Raw genomic sequence first — 19,649 nt, 5'->3', positions numbered from 1 at the left:
GACACCATGAGCGGGGGTCGCTTCGAGTTCGACGACGGCGGCGCGTACTGCGGCGGCTGGGAGGGCGGCAAGGCGCACGGCCACGGCATCTGCACCGGCCCCAAGGGACAGGGCGAGTACGCCGGCTCCTGGAACTACGGCTTCGAGGTGGTGGGCGTGTACACGTGGCCCAGCGGGAACACGTACGAGGGCTACTGGCAGCAGGGCAAGCGCCACGGCCTGGGCGTCGAGACCAAGGGCCACTGGGTTTACAGGGGCGAGTGGACGCACGGGTTCAAAGGGCGCTACGGCGTGAGGACCAACGCGGTGAGCGGCGCCAAGTTCGAGGGGACGTGGAACAACGGGCTGCAGGATGGGTACGGGACGGAGACGTACGCGGACGGAGGTGAGGGGGTGATGCGAGAGGAGGTTGTGTGTTTGTGGGAGGCCAGGTGGCAGGTGGCCTCAGTGTGGGGTGGGCTATAAATATGGGCAACAAGTGGCCAAGGCCGTTTGCAATAAAAAGCAGGGGCTAAAACTAGGTCTAAGCAAAGAGACTGAAATAAACTTTGCTGTTCGTGCTTTTCAATTTGAAGTCTTTTTTTATGTGTCATAGCCAGAGGTGTGTAGAGTGACAAAAATTCAACAAAAATTCAACAAAAAGTGACAAAAAATCAACAAAAATGTGACAAAAAATCAACACAAATGTGACAAAAATTCAACCAAAAATGTGACAAAAAATCAACAAAAATGTGACAAAAATTCAACAAAAATATGTCAAAAATTCAACCAAAAAGTGACAAAAATTCAACAAAAATGTGACAAAAACTCAACAAAAATGTGACAAAAATTCAACAAAAATGTGACAAAAAATCAACAAAAATGTGACAAAAATTCAACAAAAATGTGACAAAAATTCAACACAAATGTGACAAAAATTCAACCAAAGTGACAAAAATTCAACCAAAGTGACAAAAATTCAACAAAAAGTGACAAAAAATTCAACAAAAAGTGTGACAAAAATTCAACAACAACAACGCAAGGAAAAATATCAGTTTTGTGGGTCTTAGCTTTCAAGTGAGGTGTTACACAGAATGCATTTGGTTCAGGCGGGTGGTAAGAGGTTAACATTAACGAGTGCATTTTCCCCAGTTCGGCTTTTTATTATTATTATTTTTTTGATCGGTATCATCAGCAAAAAGAACGGGAAAGGTGGTCGTAGAAACAGAAGCAAAATCATTAATATAAATAATAAATAATAATGGTCCCAAAACTGAACCTTGTGGTACACCATACTCCACGGCTAAAACTAGGTCTAAGCAAAGGCTGCACGAGACTGAAATAAACTGCTGTTCATGGTTTTCAATTTGAAGTCTTTTTTTTATGTGTAATAGCCAGAGGTGTGTAGAGTAGCCATTTACTCAAGTAAGAGGAGTAAAAAGGAGTGGCCCAAATATTTAGCCTGTACTCGAATAAGAGTGAAAAGTACTTGAGTTACTTGAGTGCGAGTAACTGTTCGAGTGAAAATATTACTAAAACATATAAAAAGAAATCATTTGGAAGAATGAACCTCCTAACCTGAACCGCTAGCATATTTTCTCCAGTTCAGCTTTACCCAAATCTAAAAGCTTCGACAAAAATGGGTCAAAAACAAGGATGAAAAGAAGAAACAATGAAAAAGCAACAAAAACGGCCAAAAAACCTTAAAAAAAAGTTGCCAAGAAGGTTTAGTTTAGTTTAGTTTATTTATTTATTTGAACAGGGACAGTGTACAATATACATTGACCTCAAAGGGAGAGATGCATTGTACCAGGTTATAGCACTTGTGCTAATTTCCACCTGTAGTCCCTGGTGACAAACAACACAACAAAAAAGCGATGAAAACGCAACAAAAAAGTTACTATCACTTTTGTTGGTCTTAGCTTTCAAATGAGGCGTTACATTGTTTATTTGTCTCCTCTCCTCACAAGTTCCTTTTGTTTTTACTCAAGTACAGATACTTCATTTCAATATCACTACAGTAGAAGTAAACAGTGCTGTATGATAAAAGTACAGTCACTTAAAGGAACAGGCGCCGTTTTTTCCACACTGAGATATGTTCTTACCTGAGATTAGACGAGTTGATACGTACCTGTCTGGTCTTTGTGCCCGTGGAAGAGCGTGGTCGCTTCTAACTTCACCCCTGTTTGGAGCCATAGGAATATACTGGGAGAGGCTTAATGCTAATAACATCTTTGGTCGTTTTGCATGACTGAGGGCACGCACAAAGACCAGACAGGTACGCATCAACTCGTCTAAGCTCAGGTAAGAACATATCTCAGTATGGAAAAACGGTGGCCTGTTCCTTTAAAAAAAAAAGTAAATGTACTTGAGTAAATGTAACTACCCTCCTCTGGTCACAGCGAGAGTTCAAATGGATTTTCTGTATTGGAATAAAATCAGTTTTGTCCTTTAGTACTATAAGGTAAAAGCAGACATTTATCCAAAAAAACTCTGCTTTTAAAGCCTTTTAAACAGTCATAAAATGTCAGGCCAGTAGGCATTTTTTTTTACAGTGAAGTGACAGTTTTCCTCCTGAAAGTTTAAACTCAGTTCCTGTGACAAATTTTGATGCATGATGTAAATGCATTACGAAAGTTTGAGATGAGTTTGGACCAGAAAATAGCAATTTGAGATTTGAGTGACCCTGTTTCTTTGTACAATCAAGTACAGCTCTACATAGATTAATACAGTATAACTTAACTTAACTTAAAGAGGGGGTATTATGCTTTTTTCAATCCCATAGCACCAGTCTATATCACACTACAATGATGACCAAACCTTCTGTTGGTCTGTAAATGCAGTAAATTAGAATAACTGCCTTGTATAAAATGTCTCTCTCAAAATGGCTGTAGCGAATGTCTTGAAATAGGCCTCTGTCTCTTTAAGAACCTCTGACTCTTTCCGACACACCCCCTGAGGAGCAGTGGTTGGTTACTCGGCTGGTGACGAAAGCTCGGAGGCGTCTCCAGGAGGTGGGGGCGTTCCTAGGAGGACTCAGGCCAAACCTATCCCTAAAATGGCCGCCATCAGAGTTTTTACAGATTACTCAGAAATACTTGAATGTGCCAAGGCAACACTTCAGGCATGTTTTTAATGAGGGAATGACGTAATAACATGATGTAAAGTTTGAAAAAGTCGATTTTGCATAATACCCCCTCTTTAACTTAACTAAAAAATGTGTCAGTCCCAGTCAGATGGAAAACTGGATTGTTGCTAAATAAAAGTGGATTAAAGGGACAGATGCAAAGATCTGCGCATTTCCAGTCCCATGTTAGTCATACAGAACAAAACTAATATTAACGCTGAATCCAATATGATTTATGTTGTATTATTTATAGTCTTGCTTTGATTTCCGTTCATTGGTCCAGTGGTAGATTTGATCACAGAACTGGGAATCTAGAATCTAGAAGGTCCTGGTTTCGATTCCCACCTGGACGGGACCTTTCTGTTCGTCCGCGTCTGTGTAGGATTCCTCTGGGGACTCCGGCTTCCCCTACCACTAAAAACATGTACAATAGGCCACGATGAATGAGTGTTCGAATGGGGGACGACGGATGTAAGTCTACAATCCGCCGTGTTTACATGCATGAGCTCCATTTTGGGGATATTTAAGCATTTGTTCCAAACTTTGTCATTCTGATTGTCTGATTATGTTTTTATTAGGACATAAAGTAACGTAGACTTAATTTGAAGTTTAGACCTAAAGCAGCTGGATGTTTATGTGGTTTTCCTCAGACTTTAGTGTTGTTGTAATCCAACAATCAGAATAGGAAATCCAGATTTTTCCCCAGAACACACGCAGAAAAAAGACAAAACTAATCATTCAGATAAGATACAAGAAAGTGGATTCAAAGTTTATATTTATTAAGCAATGATTCCTTTTTGCAAATCAATATTAAACTATTGCCACTTACAAATTAGTGCCTTAAAGTTTTACTCAAGTAAGAGAACAATATTACTCAGGTAGTAGGAGTAAAAAGTACTGCGAAATTAAACTATAAGTGCAGTTACCTCAATATGTTACTTAAGTCCACACACCGAGTGCTTCTCAAAGTAAAGCTGTAGGACTGAAACACACTTCTCTTTAGAGGTGACCAGTAACAAAGTAAACTTACCGTAAATGCTCTAATATAGGCCGGGGCCTTTATTTACTCAAGGGCATCTAGGACCAGGCCTTTATTGGAACCAGGCCACAATTAGAGACAGGCCTTTATTTCTATCTGAGCAAAACGGACGACCAGGAAAACGAAGAAAAACGAGATTTGTGTCCATTTGCACCTAAAATATTAGGCTCATTTATTAATGAACATTTCAAACCCTCTCCCAGCGGCTGGAACATTGACGCCTTTTATTTTGTCGGGACAACAGGAAATGTTTCGTTGCTGTTAGCGGAGCTTTGACATCAGTGTCACTGCAGGTTTCTGTTTCGTTTTTACCGCGGACCGGATTATTTGTTGTTATCTTGTGTAAAAGGCGAGTTTAGACGGAGCGTTTGTGTTTGTGATCGATCATGAGACTGACCCGAGAGAAGACGAGACGCTCGCGCTGATGGGAGGAGTTATTTTGAGGCGTGGGACTGACCTGCACACGGAGCAGCTGGACATGCTTTGAAGACGCGATGGTGACTTTATTAAAACCCTGGAGGGTCACACAACATTTGTTTTTTGCCCTGTTTCTAAATATCATCACTGGAGGTTTGAAAAGTGGCTAAATCTGTGTCAAAGTTACGCTCGGATCAGCTCCTCCGGATTCCCGCTTGTTTATGAGACAAATTCCTAACATGGGGAATATTTCTACCGCTATAGTTTCTAATAAAAGCCCCGGCCTGTTTCAGAGACCCGGCCGCTAATGGAATACAGGCCAGTATTAGAGAATTTACGGTACTCAAGTACTGTGCTTAAGTAGTGTTTTTGAGAATCTGTACTTTCCATTTGAAAGATTCTAGACTACATTTCTATAAAGGCTCCAAAGTAAAAAGGGATTTTGTCGATGAGTTTTGTTCATTTTAAAGCCCAACATTGCTCTCTCTCTGAACAGTAGGCGGCGCTGTGGAGCTACAGAGTCAAACGCCACTGACTCACAACAATGAAGAACACTTGTCCCCATTGTGTTGCCGTACAGAGGCTGAATTCGTGCGCTTATGGTGTTTTTGAAGCTGCAAAGTTGAACCGTTCCTCCAGCAGATGCTTCAGATACATCTAGATCGAGCGAACGCGGATCACAAGGTCATCGTTTCACATCGCGTTGCGGCTCCGGCCTCACAGTGAAAGCCTTCAGGTTCGTGTATGTGCGCGGCGTTTCTCCAGTCGAAGAAGTTACTAGACGGCAACCGGAGCTCCATTGAGATTATCCTCGCCGCGCCTCGTGAAGTCCGAGCCAGAAGAAAGTCCCGGTCTGTCGCTGTCAGTCAAACGCAAGCTTAGCACTCGGAGGAAACTGCACACAGCACATTTTACAGAGAGAGGAGTGGCCCTTTTCAACACTCGAGTCACAATGAGGGCGAGAAGAGCAGGTCAAAGAGAGCACGGATGTAGTATTTATAATCAACATGGTCAGTGTGACTTAAAGGGGCTAGAGATGCAAGTTGGTCATTTTATGCTCACTACCGCCACCTATATTAAGGGGAGACACTACAGGCAAAACTATTTTTTTTCAGTTTTCAGGTTTTGGGCCAAATTGGTCTCTGAACATACAAGCTTTCACCCGGAAACAGAAAACATGCCTAATCCTCACAATAACATGTTTAAATATTGCGCTGATTCAATGTTCCCCCATAGACTTATATGGGAGAACGCAATTTCAAGGGCCTTTTTCTCAAAACACATTTTTCTGTCATTGTGGCGACACTATGTCCACGTCAGTCGGACCTAAAGACTTCACATTTTCCAGCCTTGGACTGAACAATATTTGGAAGATTTTTTCAGAGGGATTTTTTATTATTTAATCCCTAAGCCCCATGTATTGAGTTTTGAATGTCAAAAAATGAGGCGAAAATTAAATTTTTACAAATTGTTCCACTAAAAAAACAGCTAATTTTAAAACTAATCAAGAAATCCTAAATCCCCTCAGAGAAAGTCTTGGCAACTCATTCATCAATAAAATGAAACCATGAATTTGAATGTAGCTCTATCCATTATTCAGATTTCGTCGCCGGAAAGATGGGAAATTTGGTGCATTTTTAATTTTTAGGCATAAAACACCTTGTTCTTATATGAAAAGATAAAATGACAGAAAACCTGCAATGTATTTTTTTCCTCACATTTATGCCAGTGATCTACAGCAAAAGTTTCAAATTGATATCTGTAAATATACATTTTTTTCCTATTCACCTGCAGTGTCTCGCCTTAAAGGGATGTTTCAGGATTTTTGACATCGGGCCTCATTTCCTAGTTATCCAGAGTGTTGCTGATTTCTGGAGATATTTTTTTTTTACAATTCATGGAGCTCTTATATTTGAAGAGTTTCGTGGCGCTAGGCTAGTGCAAGGCTAGTGCATTTCTATGGTATCAGCTAGCCTGCATTAAAAACAGTGTGACCCGCTCCACAGAGCACCTGAGGCAAATCACTTATAACACCAGACTAACCATATAAATGTCTGTGTCCATAGAATCATTTTTCATTTGCAAACATTCCATCAAACGGGGATCAACCCGTAGCACCAAGTTAGAGGGTGAACCTATTGCACATGTTTTAGCGAGTAAAGCCAAAGGAAAGCCACTCTGTTACATTGAGAACATGCAAAAAATCACTGCCACTTTTAGGAGCTAACTGAACGACGATGTAACAATGAAGTCCTGTTGTGTGTTTGTGTATCCGAGGGTTCCCTTGTTGCCGGCTGACTCATCACTCTGAGCCTGTGCTGGGGGGGGACAGGGGGGGGGGGTAGAAGCTAAACTGGTGCGAGGGAGACGGGGTAATAGCAGATGTCACAGTCCAAAAATAGCTTACAGTTTGCAGCCTCGGGGGCGTGGCCTTTCGGCTACTGTTGTACTTGATATAAAATACGTCTTGTAGCTTCAGGAGCATCATGTAAAGTGTCTTCTTCATCAGACTCTTCATCAGACTAAGCTCCAGCCAATGGGGAAACCCGCCTCTACAGACTGTGGTTAAAGTACTTGATTCTGTTGGGTAAAAATAATACCTTTGCGACTTCTTAAACACAGAAATTATGCCCGAATTCCCCCGATGTGGAAATGAGGGAAACTACCTTTGCCTCTGTCCTAAAGGTTCAGGTCCTGAGCAGTCCAACAGTGAGGGAGGCCCGGCTTTAAAACAGTTAAAGTCTCTTAAAGGAGAGGCTCGGATCAGCCCAAACTTGAACATACTTGATTACTCACATAAAATGCACCTCAGGGCGATGTGTAATGCACCACAGCACTTTAAATACGCTATTTAGTAGAAGACAATAGAACTTAATGGAATAAAAGTGATATTAATTCATCAAGATTTCAATGAATTTGCAGTAATCGACAAATCTTGTAAATATAATTATTGATGAAATCCTAAACTGTGAAATCCATTGACGTTCCCTGAGTCTGTGGAAGTGGAACTGTTGTTTATGGTCCCAGTGTTTCTTGTATTTGTGAAGTCCCACTGTTTTGTCTTGTATATCATCCTGTAGAAGACAGTTGTAGAGTGTGGCCTATGGTTAAAATCATATTTACATAGTTTGTATGTTCATTAAAGCAGTAAGTAACGTGTTTACCTTAATACATCCGTTTCGTAGTCCCTGTGGGGGTAATACAAGTGTTTATGGGAGGATTGGAGGGTCTTTCATCTCCCCCTGGTGTCTCTGGACAGAAAACCATGTTTGCAACTTGACTGCCTCCGGTCCGGAGCCACCAATACACACTAATGTAATCACGAAGAAGAAGCTAACATGCTAACAGGCAAAGCTAACTGTGGGCTAACGTCACTTTAAACAGTATTTACAGCCAAGTTTGAGTGAAAAAAAATATTTCCATTGTATATTTGAATGCACAGTAACCCTCTCTCCCTTCGCCTTTCCTGTCAGCGTAGTATTTACTCTCCAAGACAATTAATAAGTTAAAAAATCGTAACTTGCTACGACACCTGCAGTTGCGCTTATGGCCTCTAGGGGGAAGAGTTACTTAGTGCTGCTTTAATATGTACTGTTCCAAATAAATGAATAAATAAATGAAAATAAGTAAATAAATGTACGGCAACAGCCAATAGCATTTGCACTGACTCTGACTCCGGGACCGGCTTGTTCGAGGGGTTGTCCCACGTTTGGAGCAGCGTTACTACTACTGATTGGTTGAAGAATACAAAATAATTAAAAAAATAGTTTTGTGTTGCAGCATGGCTTGTATTTATTTATCATCGCTGTGTTGTAAATTAGTTTTGTTTTTGCCAGAACCAGTTTTGGTTCTGTCTGAATGGTGAGGGCGGGAGCGGTTCAAGATGGATTCTCATGTGTTTGGATTCTTCAGATTATAAAATATATTCTATAATATATGAAAAGATTAAAAGATTAATAGCAGAGTCATAGTGCAGCGACACTGATTACAGTTATTTAGTGCAGTGGTTATTGCACTGACTCTACAGTAGAGTGTTACACTGTAGAGAGATGAAGGACCTGTAATCATAATCTTAATGCATTGGTTTAATATAGCACTTTTCTGGACTCTTTACATTATTCATTCACTCCATGCTGAATGGTGATAAGCTACAATTGTAGCTACAGCTGCCCTGGGGTAGACTGACAGAAGTGAGGCTGCTGATCTACGGCATCAGTCCCTCTGACCACCACCAGCCACTCACCCTGATCAAACGGTCTCCCATCCACGTGCCAGCCAGGCCCTTCCTTCTAAGCCTCTAAGATCTGACGGGATCAGAAAAAAGCTGTTATTGCCTGTGGGACCGTCTTCCTACGTGGCTTATGCTTTAGAAAATCGAAATTAACATTTTAATTTGGAAATCTCACAACAAAGAAAGTCGTCCTTTGTAAAAACACAAAAATCTGTTTGCACTTCAGGACCCTCTTTGTAAAAACTGTATCCTTCTTTAACCTGCCTTGATTGCGCCCCCTCTCTGTCCGCAGGCACCTTCCAGGGGCAGTTCACGGGGGGCATGCGTCACGGGTACGGGGTGCGCCAGAGCGTGCCGTACGGGATGGCCGCGGTGGTCCGCTCGCCCCTGCGCACCTCCCTGACCTCCCTGCGCTCGGAGCACAGCAACGGGGCGGTGCTGCAGCAGGACCTGCCCGTCATCACCACCACCAGCACGTCGGGGGAGGAGACGCCCCTGTCCACCCCCACCGCGCTGGGACCGGCCCGGGGAGGCTTCGCCCTGACCCTCCAGGTGGACCCCGAGATGGCCAAGACCAAGAAGAAGGGCCTGTTTCAGAGGTATGAAAGCCCTGAAGTTTTCTGAATGAAACACTGGCTGCCATAATCCATGCACCGTTTCTCTGTGCGCAGGAGCTCTCTGCTGGGCAAACTGAAGAAGTCCGAGTCCAGCACGTCGCTGTCCAGCCAGAAAAGTAAACTCAGCTTCCTCCGAACAGAGTCGGCCCTGAGCTCCAACGCCAGCGACACCAACTCCACCATCAGGTACGAGATAAATCTGCAGTTAAAGGGACATAAAGGGTCGGGTCTGGCCCCGCCCCTCGCTCTGTGGGTTGAGTACAATTGGCTTGTTGCACAATGTGGCTACGCTAGTTCCTCTGAGCTGAAGTTGTGGGCGCTAGTACTTCCTGTTTGTATTAATTTCCATTAAGATGAGCTTAGACCTGTTCGAATCATGGTATTTCCTACAGATTCTGTGGTGGACAGTGAGTTCCTGGTAGACGATCACTTCCTGCAGGTTAAAGAGTTGCTGTACAGTGTAAATATTTCCCTAGAGGAGACGTCTATGTTTATAAGGATCTGTGAGTTTGTCTTGAAGCTAAAGGCTAACATTCATTTCATGCATCATACAATTTAAAATGGTGCCTTTTATATAAAAAAAAATGTATAGCATGTTAGCCTTTAGCTTCAAGGCAAACTATCAATCCTTTATGATCACAGGCGTCTCCTCTGAGCTCGTTACATCAAGATTTGAACACAGTAAATAATCATCTACTGGGAAGTCACTGCCAACCACATAATCTTTAGAAAATATGATTATTATTCCAGGAAAATAATACAGACAGGAAGTACTGGCGCTCACAACTTCAGGTCAGAGGAACTAGCATAGCCATACCGTGCAACAAGTCAATGGGCGCTGGCTGCTCTGCTTTATGCCCACGACACTAGAGGCCGCCATCGCTGTAGTACCTCCATATCGCCACTAGTCTCCCATTGAAAAGCATTGGACTTTAGACACGTTCAAACCAACTTTAACTTTAGATATTCCTCCTGAGATAACACTGGGTTAGTCACAAGAATTTTAGAAATCTTGGACCTAATGAGGGTCTGACTGTTAGCATTGGAGCAGCTCGAGCTACACGTCACGCAAGGGCGGAGTCTGCGGTGAAGATCCCGCCCTTATGCCCATTTTAGGAACATGCTTAGTCAGAGTTGGGGAGGAGGAGACTGTTAATCCGCCGTGACTTCCCCCTCGACCGTGGTCATTGTGGAAAACGGGGAGGAGTGAGCAGAAGACGGCCATTCTTTTTTACAGTCTATGTTCACAGCATTAGTCTACGTGTTTAGCTCCATAGGTAGAGCACGAGGCTCATAACCACGAGTCTGTGAGGTCAATCCTGATCAGATCGGATCAGATTTCAGCGGTGGTGTGTGTCATATCTGCTCTGTGTGTGAAGGATTTGACAACAAAGCTAAAGTACCGTACTTTCCGGACTGTAAGCAGCTACTTTTTTCCCACCCTTGAACCTTGCGGCTGATACAACAGTGCCTTCTTTATAGGTTTTGATGGTCATACTGAATATTGTCTTCCTCCACCTCGGATAGGCCTGTCACAATAACAAATTTGAAGTTTGATATATTGACTCTTACGATGCTGGATACTTTCAACTCTCATGGCATAAAAATGACGGTAAACCTTTGTTCTTAAAGTGCATCATATCCTAAAATACCACACAAGCTGCAATAAACACGAAATATGAGTGAACTCAATTTGGTTCAATTAAAAATTTTACAAAGAAAACATAGGGGGGGAAATGCTAATAAATGTACAGACAATAAATATCGAGCCCAAAAATATATCGTTTATCTGTTATTTACTGAACGATAAGTCAATACAGTAAATGTCAGGCTAGTAGGCCTTTTTGACAGTGAAGTGACAGTTTTCCTCCTGAAAGGTGTGAAACCTGGTTTAAACTCAGTCCTTGTGACGAATTGTGATGTTGTAAATGCATAAGGTAAAGTTAGAGATGAGTTTGGACCAGAAAATAGCAATTTGAATTGAGTGACCCTGTTTCTTTGTACAATCAGGTAAAGCTCCTTTAATAAATCATTTCTGTTGTCCCTCTGGGGGTAATGCAAGTGTTAATGGGATGATTGAAGGGTCTTTCATCTCCCCCTGGTGTCTCTGGCCAGAAAACCACAATTGTAACTTTGCTGCCACCGGGTCAGAGCCACCAACACACACTAATAGAATCACGAAGCTAGCAGGCTAACGGGCAAAGCTATCTGCGGGCTAGCACCACTTAAACAGTATTTACAGCCAAGTTTGAGTGAAAAGAAGTATTTCCATTGTGTAATTGGATGAACAATATCCCTCTGTCCCTTTGTCTTTTCTGTCAGCGTAGTATTTACTCTCACGGACAATTAAGGCGAGAGACACTGCAGGTGAATAGGGAAAAAATTTAAATGTACAGATATTAATTTGAAACTTTTGCTGTCGATCACTGGCGTAAATGTGAGAAAAAAAATACATTGCAAGTTTTCTGTCATTTTATCTTTTCATATAAGAACAAGGTTTTTTATGCCTAAAAATGCCCCAAATTTCCCATCTTTTCGGCGGCGAAATCTGAATAATGGATAGAGCTACATTCAAACTTATGGTTTCATTTTATTGATGAATGAGTTACCAAGACTTTTTCAGAGCGGATTTACGATTTCTTGTTTAGTTTTAAAATAAGCTGTTTTTTAGTGGAAAAATGTGTAAAAATGTAATTTTCGCCTTATTTTTTGACATTAAAAACTCAATAAATGGGGCTTAGGGATTAAATAATAAAAAATCCCTCTGAAAAAATCTTCCAAATATTGTTCAGTCCAAGGTTGGAAAATGTGAAGTCTTTAGGTCCGACTGACGTGGACATAGTGTCGCCACAATGACAGAAAAATGTGTTTTGAGAAAAAGGCCCTTGAAATTGTGTTCTCCCATATAAGTCTATGGGGGAACATTGAATCAGCGCAATATTTAAACATGTTTTTGTGAAGATTAGGCATATTTTCTGTTTCCGGGTGAAAGCTTATATGTTCAGAGACCAATTTTGCCCAAAACCTGAAAACTGAAAAAATTGAGTTTTGCCTCTAGTGTCTCCTCTTAATAAGTAAAAAAACGTTACTTGCTACGACACCTGCAGTGGCGCTTATGAGTTGCTTCGTTCTCCTTTAAATTGTGATTGCAGTGTTTAGTGTGTGCTCAGTGTCTCAGTCAATGTGTCTCTCCTTCAGCCTGGGCGACGAGAGCCTGGCCGGGGCGGAGGACTTCCCCCCCGTGGAGGCGGACATCGACGCCACCACCACGGAGGTCTACATGGGCGAGTGGAAGAACGACAAGCGCTCGGGCTACGGCATCAGCGAGCGCTCCAGCGGCCTCAAGTACGAGGGCGAGTGGCTCAACAACCAGCGGCACGGCTACGGCTGCACCACGTTCGCCGAGGGCGGCAAGGAGGAGGGCAAGTACCTGAACAACATGCTGGTGAAGGCGGTGAAGAAGAAGCTGATCCACCTCAAGGGAACCAAGATGAAGCACAAGGTGGCGCGCGCCGTGGAGGGGGCGCAGAGGGCGGCCGCCATCGGCAAGCTGAAGGCAGAGATCGCCGCGTCCAGGTCAGTCATGTTGTAAACTCTGCTAGGTCGTAATGGAGTCTATGTGAGTGAGTCTGTGTGAGAGGAAAGTTACGGTGGAGACTGTCCTGGCTTTAAATTGTTCATACATGAGCGGAACTATATGTGGAGCACTGAGGCCCTTTCTGAAACGAGCCGATTGGTAAGAGCTCTTACGCCAAGCCGGATGTGCGTCAGCGTCAGCGTCCGCCATGATAAGAAGCTTCCGAATTGGTCTGTCATTTATGAAGGGGTTAGGGAAAGGAGCCTCAATGCTAACTATCATGGCCACTTTAGCATAGGGACCTCTGATGCTAACTATCATGGCCACTTTAGCATAGGGACCTCTGATGCTAACTATCATAGCCACTTTAGCATAGGGACCTCTGATGCTAACTATCATAGCCACTTTAGCATAGGGACCTCTGATGCTAACTATCATAGCCACTTTAGCATAGGGACCTCTGATGCTAACTATCATGGCCACTTTAGCATAGGGACCTCTGATGCTAACTATCATGGCCACTTTAGCATAGGGACCTCTGATGCTAACTATCATGGCCACTTTAGCATAGGGACCTCTGATGCTAACTATCATAGCCACTTTAGCATAGGGACCTCTGATGCTTACTATCATAGCCACTTTAGCATAGGGACCTCTGATGCTTACTATCATAGCCATTTTAGCATAGGGACCTCTGATGCTAACTATCATGGCCACTTTAGCATAGTGACCTCTGATGCTAACTATCATAGCCACTTTAGCATAGGGACCTCTGATGCTAACTATCATAGCCACTTTAGGATAGGGACCTCTGATGCTAACTATCATGGCCACTTTAGCATAGGGACCTCTGATGCTAACTATCATAGCCACTTTAGCATAGGGACCTCTGATGCTAACTATCATAGCCACTTTAGCATAGGGACCTCTGATGGTAACTATCATAGCCACTTTAGCATAGGGACCTCTGGTGCTAACTATCATAGCCACTTTAGCATAGGGACCTCTGATGCTAACTAACCAGTGATTAGGAGCTATGTGCCGTCCCATAAGCCACTGCGCCAAATCCCCCCACCCCCCTCGGCCCCACCCTCTAGTGATTCATGCACAATCACTGTTGATTGACAGGAGCACATTTTATTTAAAAAAAAATAAGATTCTGCACAAGCCAAACTTTCTAAAAGCGACAAAGTCCATGTTGTCGTCCCCACAGCTCAGTCACATGTCAGTGCGTTTTAAAGAGCCGCCTCAGTAAATAGATTAAATCAACGCTGGAGGAAGGGCTGCGGCGGATACTGCTTCCCACACTGGTCAGAGCGAGACTGCCACATACAAGCAGCACCTTTATACTGTATAAAAGTATAGAAGTGCTGGGTGAAAATGCTGCTGGATCACTGAGTATCGAGCGTGAAAGTCTGATTGTTGTTTTAGTGTTTTTAATAGACAAACAAAGCATGACATCACATAAACATTCTGACATTTCCAAATGGGCCGGTCCCGGGCAGACTCAGTCCTCACAGACAGCGCTCCCGGGACAGCAGTTTGTCCTTACAAGGTGCTGCGCCGTTTGGCACCTGGAATTCTCCTGGACCTGACGGAGACCAGGCCTCGGCGAAGTCTAAATTATTTACTCAGCGGTCGATAAGAGCGACGGACCCACAGCGAATAACATCAGCACTTTCAGCACAGTAGATGCCACCATGTTCAGGGGCGGACCGGCCATATGTCCATTCTGGAAGAGCACAGAAGGGCCACTGGCTCGAGGGCCACCAGTCCCGCCTCAACCGAGCTTTACCCAAATCTAAAAGGTAAAAAGAAAAGCATCAACATAGCGAGAAAAAGACGATGAAAACATGAGAAAAACACGGACAGAAAACACTAACAAAAAATGATAGAAAAAATAATTAAAAATGCAACAAAAATGTGACAAAAATGTGACAAAAATGTGACAAAAATGTGACAAAAATGTGACAAAAATTCAACAAAAATGTGACAAAAATGTGACAAAAATGTGACAAAAATTCAACAAAAATTCAACAAAAATTCAACAAAAATTCAACAAAAATGTGACAAAAAATCAACCAAAAAGTGACAAAAATGTGACAAAAATGTGACAAAAATGTGACAAAAATTCAACAAAAATGTGACAAAAATGTGACAAAAACTCAACAAAAATTCAACAAAAATTCAACAAAAATGTGACAAAAATGTGACAAAAATGTGACAAAAATGTGACAAAAATTCAACAAAAATTCAACAAAAATTCAACAAAAATGTGACAAAAATGTGACAAAAATGTGACAAAAATTCAACAAAAATTCAACAAAAATGTGACAAAAATTCAACAAAAATGTGACAAAAATTCAACAAAAATTCAACAAAAAATCAACAAAAATTCAACAAAAATGCAACAAAAATGTGACAAAAATTCAACAAAAATTCAACAAAAACTCAACAAAAATGTAACAAAAATGTAACAAAAATGTGACAAAAACTCCACAAAAACTCCACAAAAATGTAACAAAAAAGAAAAAAAAAAGAAAAGAAAAAAACAACATCCAAAGGTGACACAACACAGCAACAGCGCGAGGAAAAATGTCACTTTTGTGGGTCTTAGCTTTCAAATGAGGTGTCACACAGCCAAAAGAGGACAGAATGCATTTGGTTCAGGCGGGGGGTAAGAGGTTAAAACATGTATTAGTGGAAGTGTCACAATTCCGCTCATTTGGGCCAGGCTGGTCAGAGTCCAGGGGCTGTTTTTCAGTCCCAGTCCAGCCCCTGACCATGTTTACCTTGTTGGTAACTTCTTTGTTTACTTTCACATTTCCCTCTCACTCTCTCTATCACTTTGCAATCTTACAAACGATCACTTTAAAGGGACAGGGAGGGGGCAGCACTTCCTCCCCTGTTTGTTTGTGTGATTGGCGTCGATCGGCCGTAAACGCAGAGACTCGTGAAGCGCATTGTCGTCGTGAGCCTCTGTCTTTAACGCAGCGTCGTCCGAAACCCATCAATAGGGTCACAGCTGTTCCTGGCGGTGGCACACGGGGGGTTAAAAATACAGACCGGGACAGTCCCACCGCACGCACCGGGGTCCGTGGGGCAACTCCTGACGTCACAGCCTCACGGGGAGGGACAGATGAAGCGCCGAGATGAGGCACGATCTAACACTCCCAGAAAGTGACCGCTCTGGGAGTTCTGGAGGCAAAAGACGGTCAGGAGCGTTTCGTTTTTTTAGAATGAACTGGTTGACACAGCTGTGAACCCTCTCTGCCTCTTCGTACACGATTAGATAAAACTCAAGGACAACACTGTAGATGTTTTTTGTTTTTTTTCTTCTTTTTTTAGCTGATACATAATTTTATTTTAGCACAACTCAATTTACATTTGAAGATTTCATAAAAAAAATTTATTTTTATTTATTGCAAAGTCAATTGACAATGTATCTTAAAGGAACAGGCCACCGTTTTCACATACTGAGATATGTTCTTACCTTAGCTTTGATGAGTTCTTTAGGACCTGTCTGATCTTCACCCGTGCCTTCAGTCACGTAAACACAGCGCAGACGGCGTTAGCATTTAGCCTCTCCCCCTCTCCACTATAGCTCCAAAACAGGTCAAGATAGAAGCTACCGTTTTTATTGACTGCGGCTCCTGCGACTTCATTTTCTGTGAAAACATGAGCGCGGGGCGGTTCACAACATTAGTAAAGTGTTTAGCTCCATAGGTAGAGCACGAGGCTCATAACCACGAGTTTGTGAGGTCAATCCTGACCCCCGCCCACTGTGAAGAACATAACAGGGTTTATGGTATGACTGATTTTATAGATTTTTGTTGAGGTCTGATCGCTGCAGTGATGATGATGATGATGCTACTGGAAGCTGGTTTTCCAAGTTTGGGTCAGTCTTGTGATGGGCACCTGATAAAGAGCATTCATTTTTAACGCATCGACGCTCGAGATTTGCCTCCTTCATCACTGCAGCTTCTCACCACATTCCAGGCCCCCTGGCTTTGACAAAGAAGAAATTATTTGTCAGTTTTTCCTGAAATACGCAGCATTCCAGATCCACCTTCCTTTTCTTTGTGGTCACAATGATGCAGCTTTATCAATCAACTGTTGTGCGATCCGTCACGTAAAACTACATGACCTTTATCTATACTATATTAAATTTGAAAAACGCCTTGGGGCCTGGTCAAAATGGTCTCACAGGCCTTTACACACTGCAAAAAGTATTTAACTAGATCAGTATAAACATCTCAATTTGAGCATAATAATCCAAATGTTTGTTGTTTTGACTAGTTAAGAAGTTCTTGGGCATTTGTCCTAGATTATTTCACTTGCTCTGAGATGTTTCTGACTCGTTTCGATACATTTCGTCCTTATTTCAAGTCATTTTCTTTGCCAATGGGGAAAGAAAATTGTTCTCATCTCATTGGCAATTTTACTTTCTTATTTACCCTAGAACTGGTCTGAAATGTCCTCAAACAAGCAAAGTAAACTCGGTCCGATCAGGAAAAGTGTCTAAATGAGTGAAAACCGCTCAAAACAAGAAACATTTCCTCAATTCAAGTCATTTAAGCCAATGCTTGATATTCACTTTTTGTTGTGGCAGCCCTTACTCTACAAAAAGTGAATATCAAGCATTGGCTTAAATGACTTGAATTGAGGAAATGTATCTTGTTTTGAGCGGTTTTCACTCATTTAGACACTTTTCCTGATCGGACCAAGTTTACTTTGCTTGTTTGAGGACATTTCACACCAGTTCTAGGGTAAATCTCGCTTGAAATAAGAAAGTAAAATTGCCAATGAGATAAGACCAATGTTCTTACCCCATTGGCAAAGAAAATGACATAAAATAAGGACGAAATGTATTGAAACGAGTCAGAAACATCTCAGAACAAGTGAAATAATCCAGGACAAATGCCCAACAACTTCTTAACTAGTCAAAACAACTAAAATTTGGATTATTATGCTCAAATTGAGATGTTTATACTGATCTAGTTAATTATTTTTTGTAGTGTAGGCCTGAGGTTCCCCACACAAACTACGACTAAAATGTCAGCTGAACTAAAATATGACTAAATAAAAATGAAAAGAAGAGAGTAAAATCTTCCAGTGACAGAGCCTCATATTTAAATTCACCGCCAAATAAACAGATCTGAGCTTTGTTCATTTTGTGGAGAACAAACATGAGGCATTAAACCTCCATTAATATGATTATGATTAATATTAACAAAGGCAAAGAGAGTTAATTGAGTAAATCTTGACTAAAACTGAACTACATTTTACTGATTTAAGCTAGATTGATATATGTTTCTTCCCTGTCCGTGTCATTATTTCACTAAAGAACCTCGGCACATGGACCTGAGGCATCCGGCCAGTGCGGAGGTGGGACGAGGGTGACGTGGGTCGTGGGGCAGCCGTCTGTGGGGAGGAGGGGGGCATGCGCTGGGTGTAAATGACGCAGACAGAGGCCCCTTCGGTCACTCAGGGCCCGGGCTAAATACAGACCCCCCGCCCCGCACACAATCGCAGGGGAATGCAACAGCTGATTACCCCCCCCCCCTGCACACACCGACCACAGTGTTTCCTGCTCACTCAGACGGGCTTTAGTGACGGGACCCTCGTAATAAATATACTTTGCGGGGATCTAAACTACAGGGTCAGCTGGTGTACACGTGATACATCCTTATGGGGACAGATTATTGTTTTCAGACCACATGTTAAACTTATAAAACATTTAAACTTGCTATCACTCTTAAAGGGATATTTCAGGATTTTTGACATAGGGCCTCATTTCCTAGTTATCCAGAGTGTTGCTGATTTCTGGAGATATTTTTTTTTGTAATTCATGCTGTTTTTATATTTGAAGAGTTTTGTGGCGCTAGGCTAGTGCCAGGCTAGTGCATGTCTATGGTATCAGCTAGCCTGCATTAAGAACAGTGTGACCCGCTCCACAGAGCACCTGAGGCAAATCACTTATAACACCAGACTAACCATATAAATGTCTGTGTCCAATGTCTGTGTAATTTTTGGAATATAACTGACCTGCATCACATGAATGATCGCACTTTGAGGGACTATTTTCTAGCAGATCACTCCGCCGCTGCGTAGCTTATACAACCACGAAGCTGAACTGCTCAAATATAAGGTATTTTAATGCAAAATGGTTAAAATTATTTAAGTATTCAGAAGACAGTACTATGATTGGACAAAGTGCACAGTGAGGTGCGATCAGAGCAGCCGAACGTGGCATCAGTAACAGGAGGAAGTGGAGTCCAACCCTCTCATTAGGGCAAAGGATGCAGAAGATCATCTGTCTGAATTTGGAGCAACATAACCTGAACTCTGCTATTATTAAATCAAACAGAAACAGCTTTATGGCGACGCAGCCTGTGGTTGTATGAAATGCCTGCAGTGCCAGACGTTCCGATCATAGTTTGCGTAAAGTGTCGGGAGAGTGGAGTAAAACTATTCCACTGTCACCAAAGCATGCAATTTTTCAATCACAACGTTGTGCTCAGGAACAGCACGTGGGAAAAACCCAATTCTCAGAATTGCGCCACAGCAGTAGCTTCTCCTGAAGGAACACATGAGACTCGAGCGACTGATTGTAACCGTGACAAACTCGAAGGGCATAACATGATTTGATGCATAAGGTA

At 42.3% G+C, this 19,649-nt stretch overlaps 1 protein-coding gene across 1 annotated transcript in view; it reads left to right on the top strand.

Annotated features, from left to right (window-relative positions):
• jph2 (junctophilin 2) overlaps nucleotides 1-19,649 on the top strand; it is a 38,347-nt gene continuing 18,698 nt past the window's right edge. The window contains exons 1-4 of the mRNA XM_079580856.1: nucleotides 1-385; nucleotides 9,086-9,392; nucleotides 9,465-9,596; nucleotides 12,609-12,986. Coding sequence (XP_079436982.1) covers nucleotides 7-385; nucleotides 9,086-9,392; nucleotides 9,465-9,596; nucleotides 12,609-12,986 — 1,196 coding nt within the window. The 5' untranslated portion in view covers nucleotides 1-6. The remainder of the gene's footprint in view (nucleotides 386-9,085; nucleotides 9,393-9,464; nucleotides 9,597-12,608; nucleotides 12,987-19,649) is intronic.

The sequence above is a fragment of the Gobius niger genome (assembly GCF_951799975.1).
Source record: "Gobius niger genome assembly, chromosome: 22".
Classification (NCBI taxonomy): Eukaryota; Metazoa; Chordata; class Actinopteri; order Gobiiformes; family Gobiidae; genus Gobius; species Gobius niger.
The sequence above is the reverse complement of the archived record's forward strand: the minus strand, read 5'-3'. Positions and strand labels throughout refer to the sequence as shown.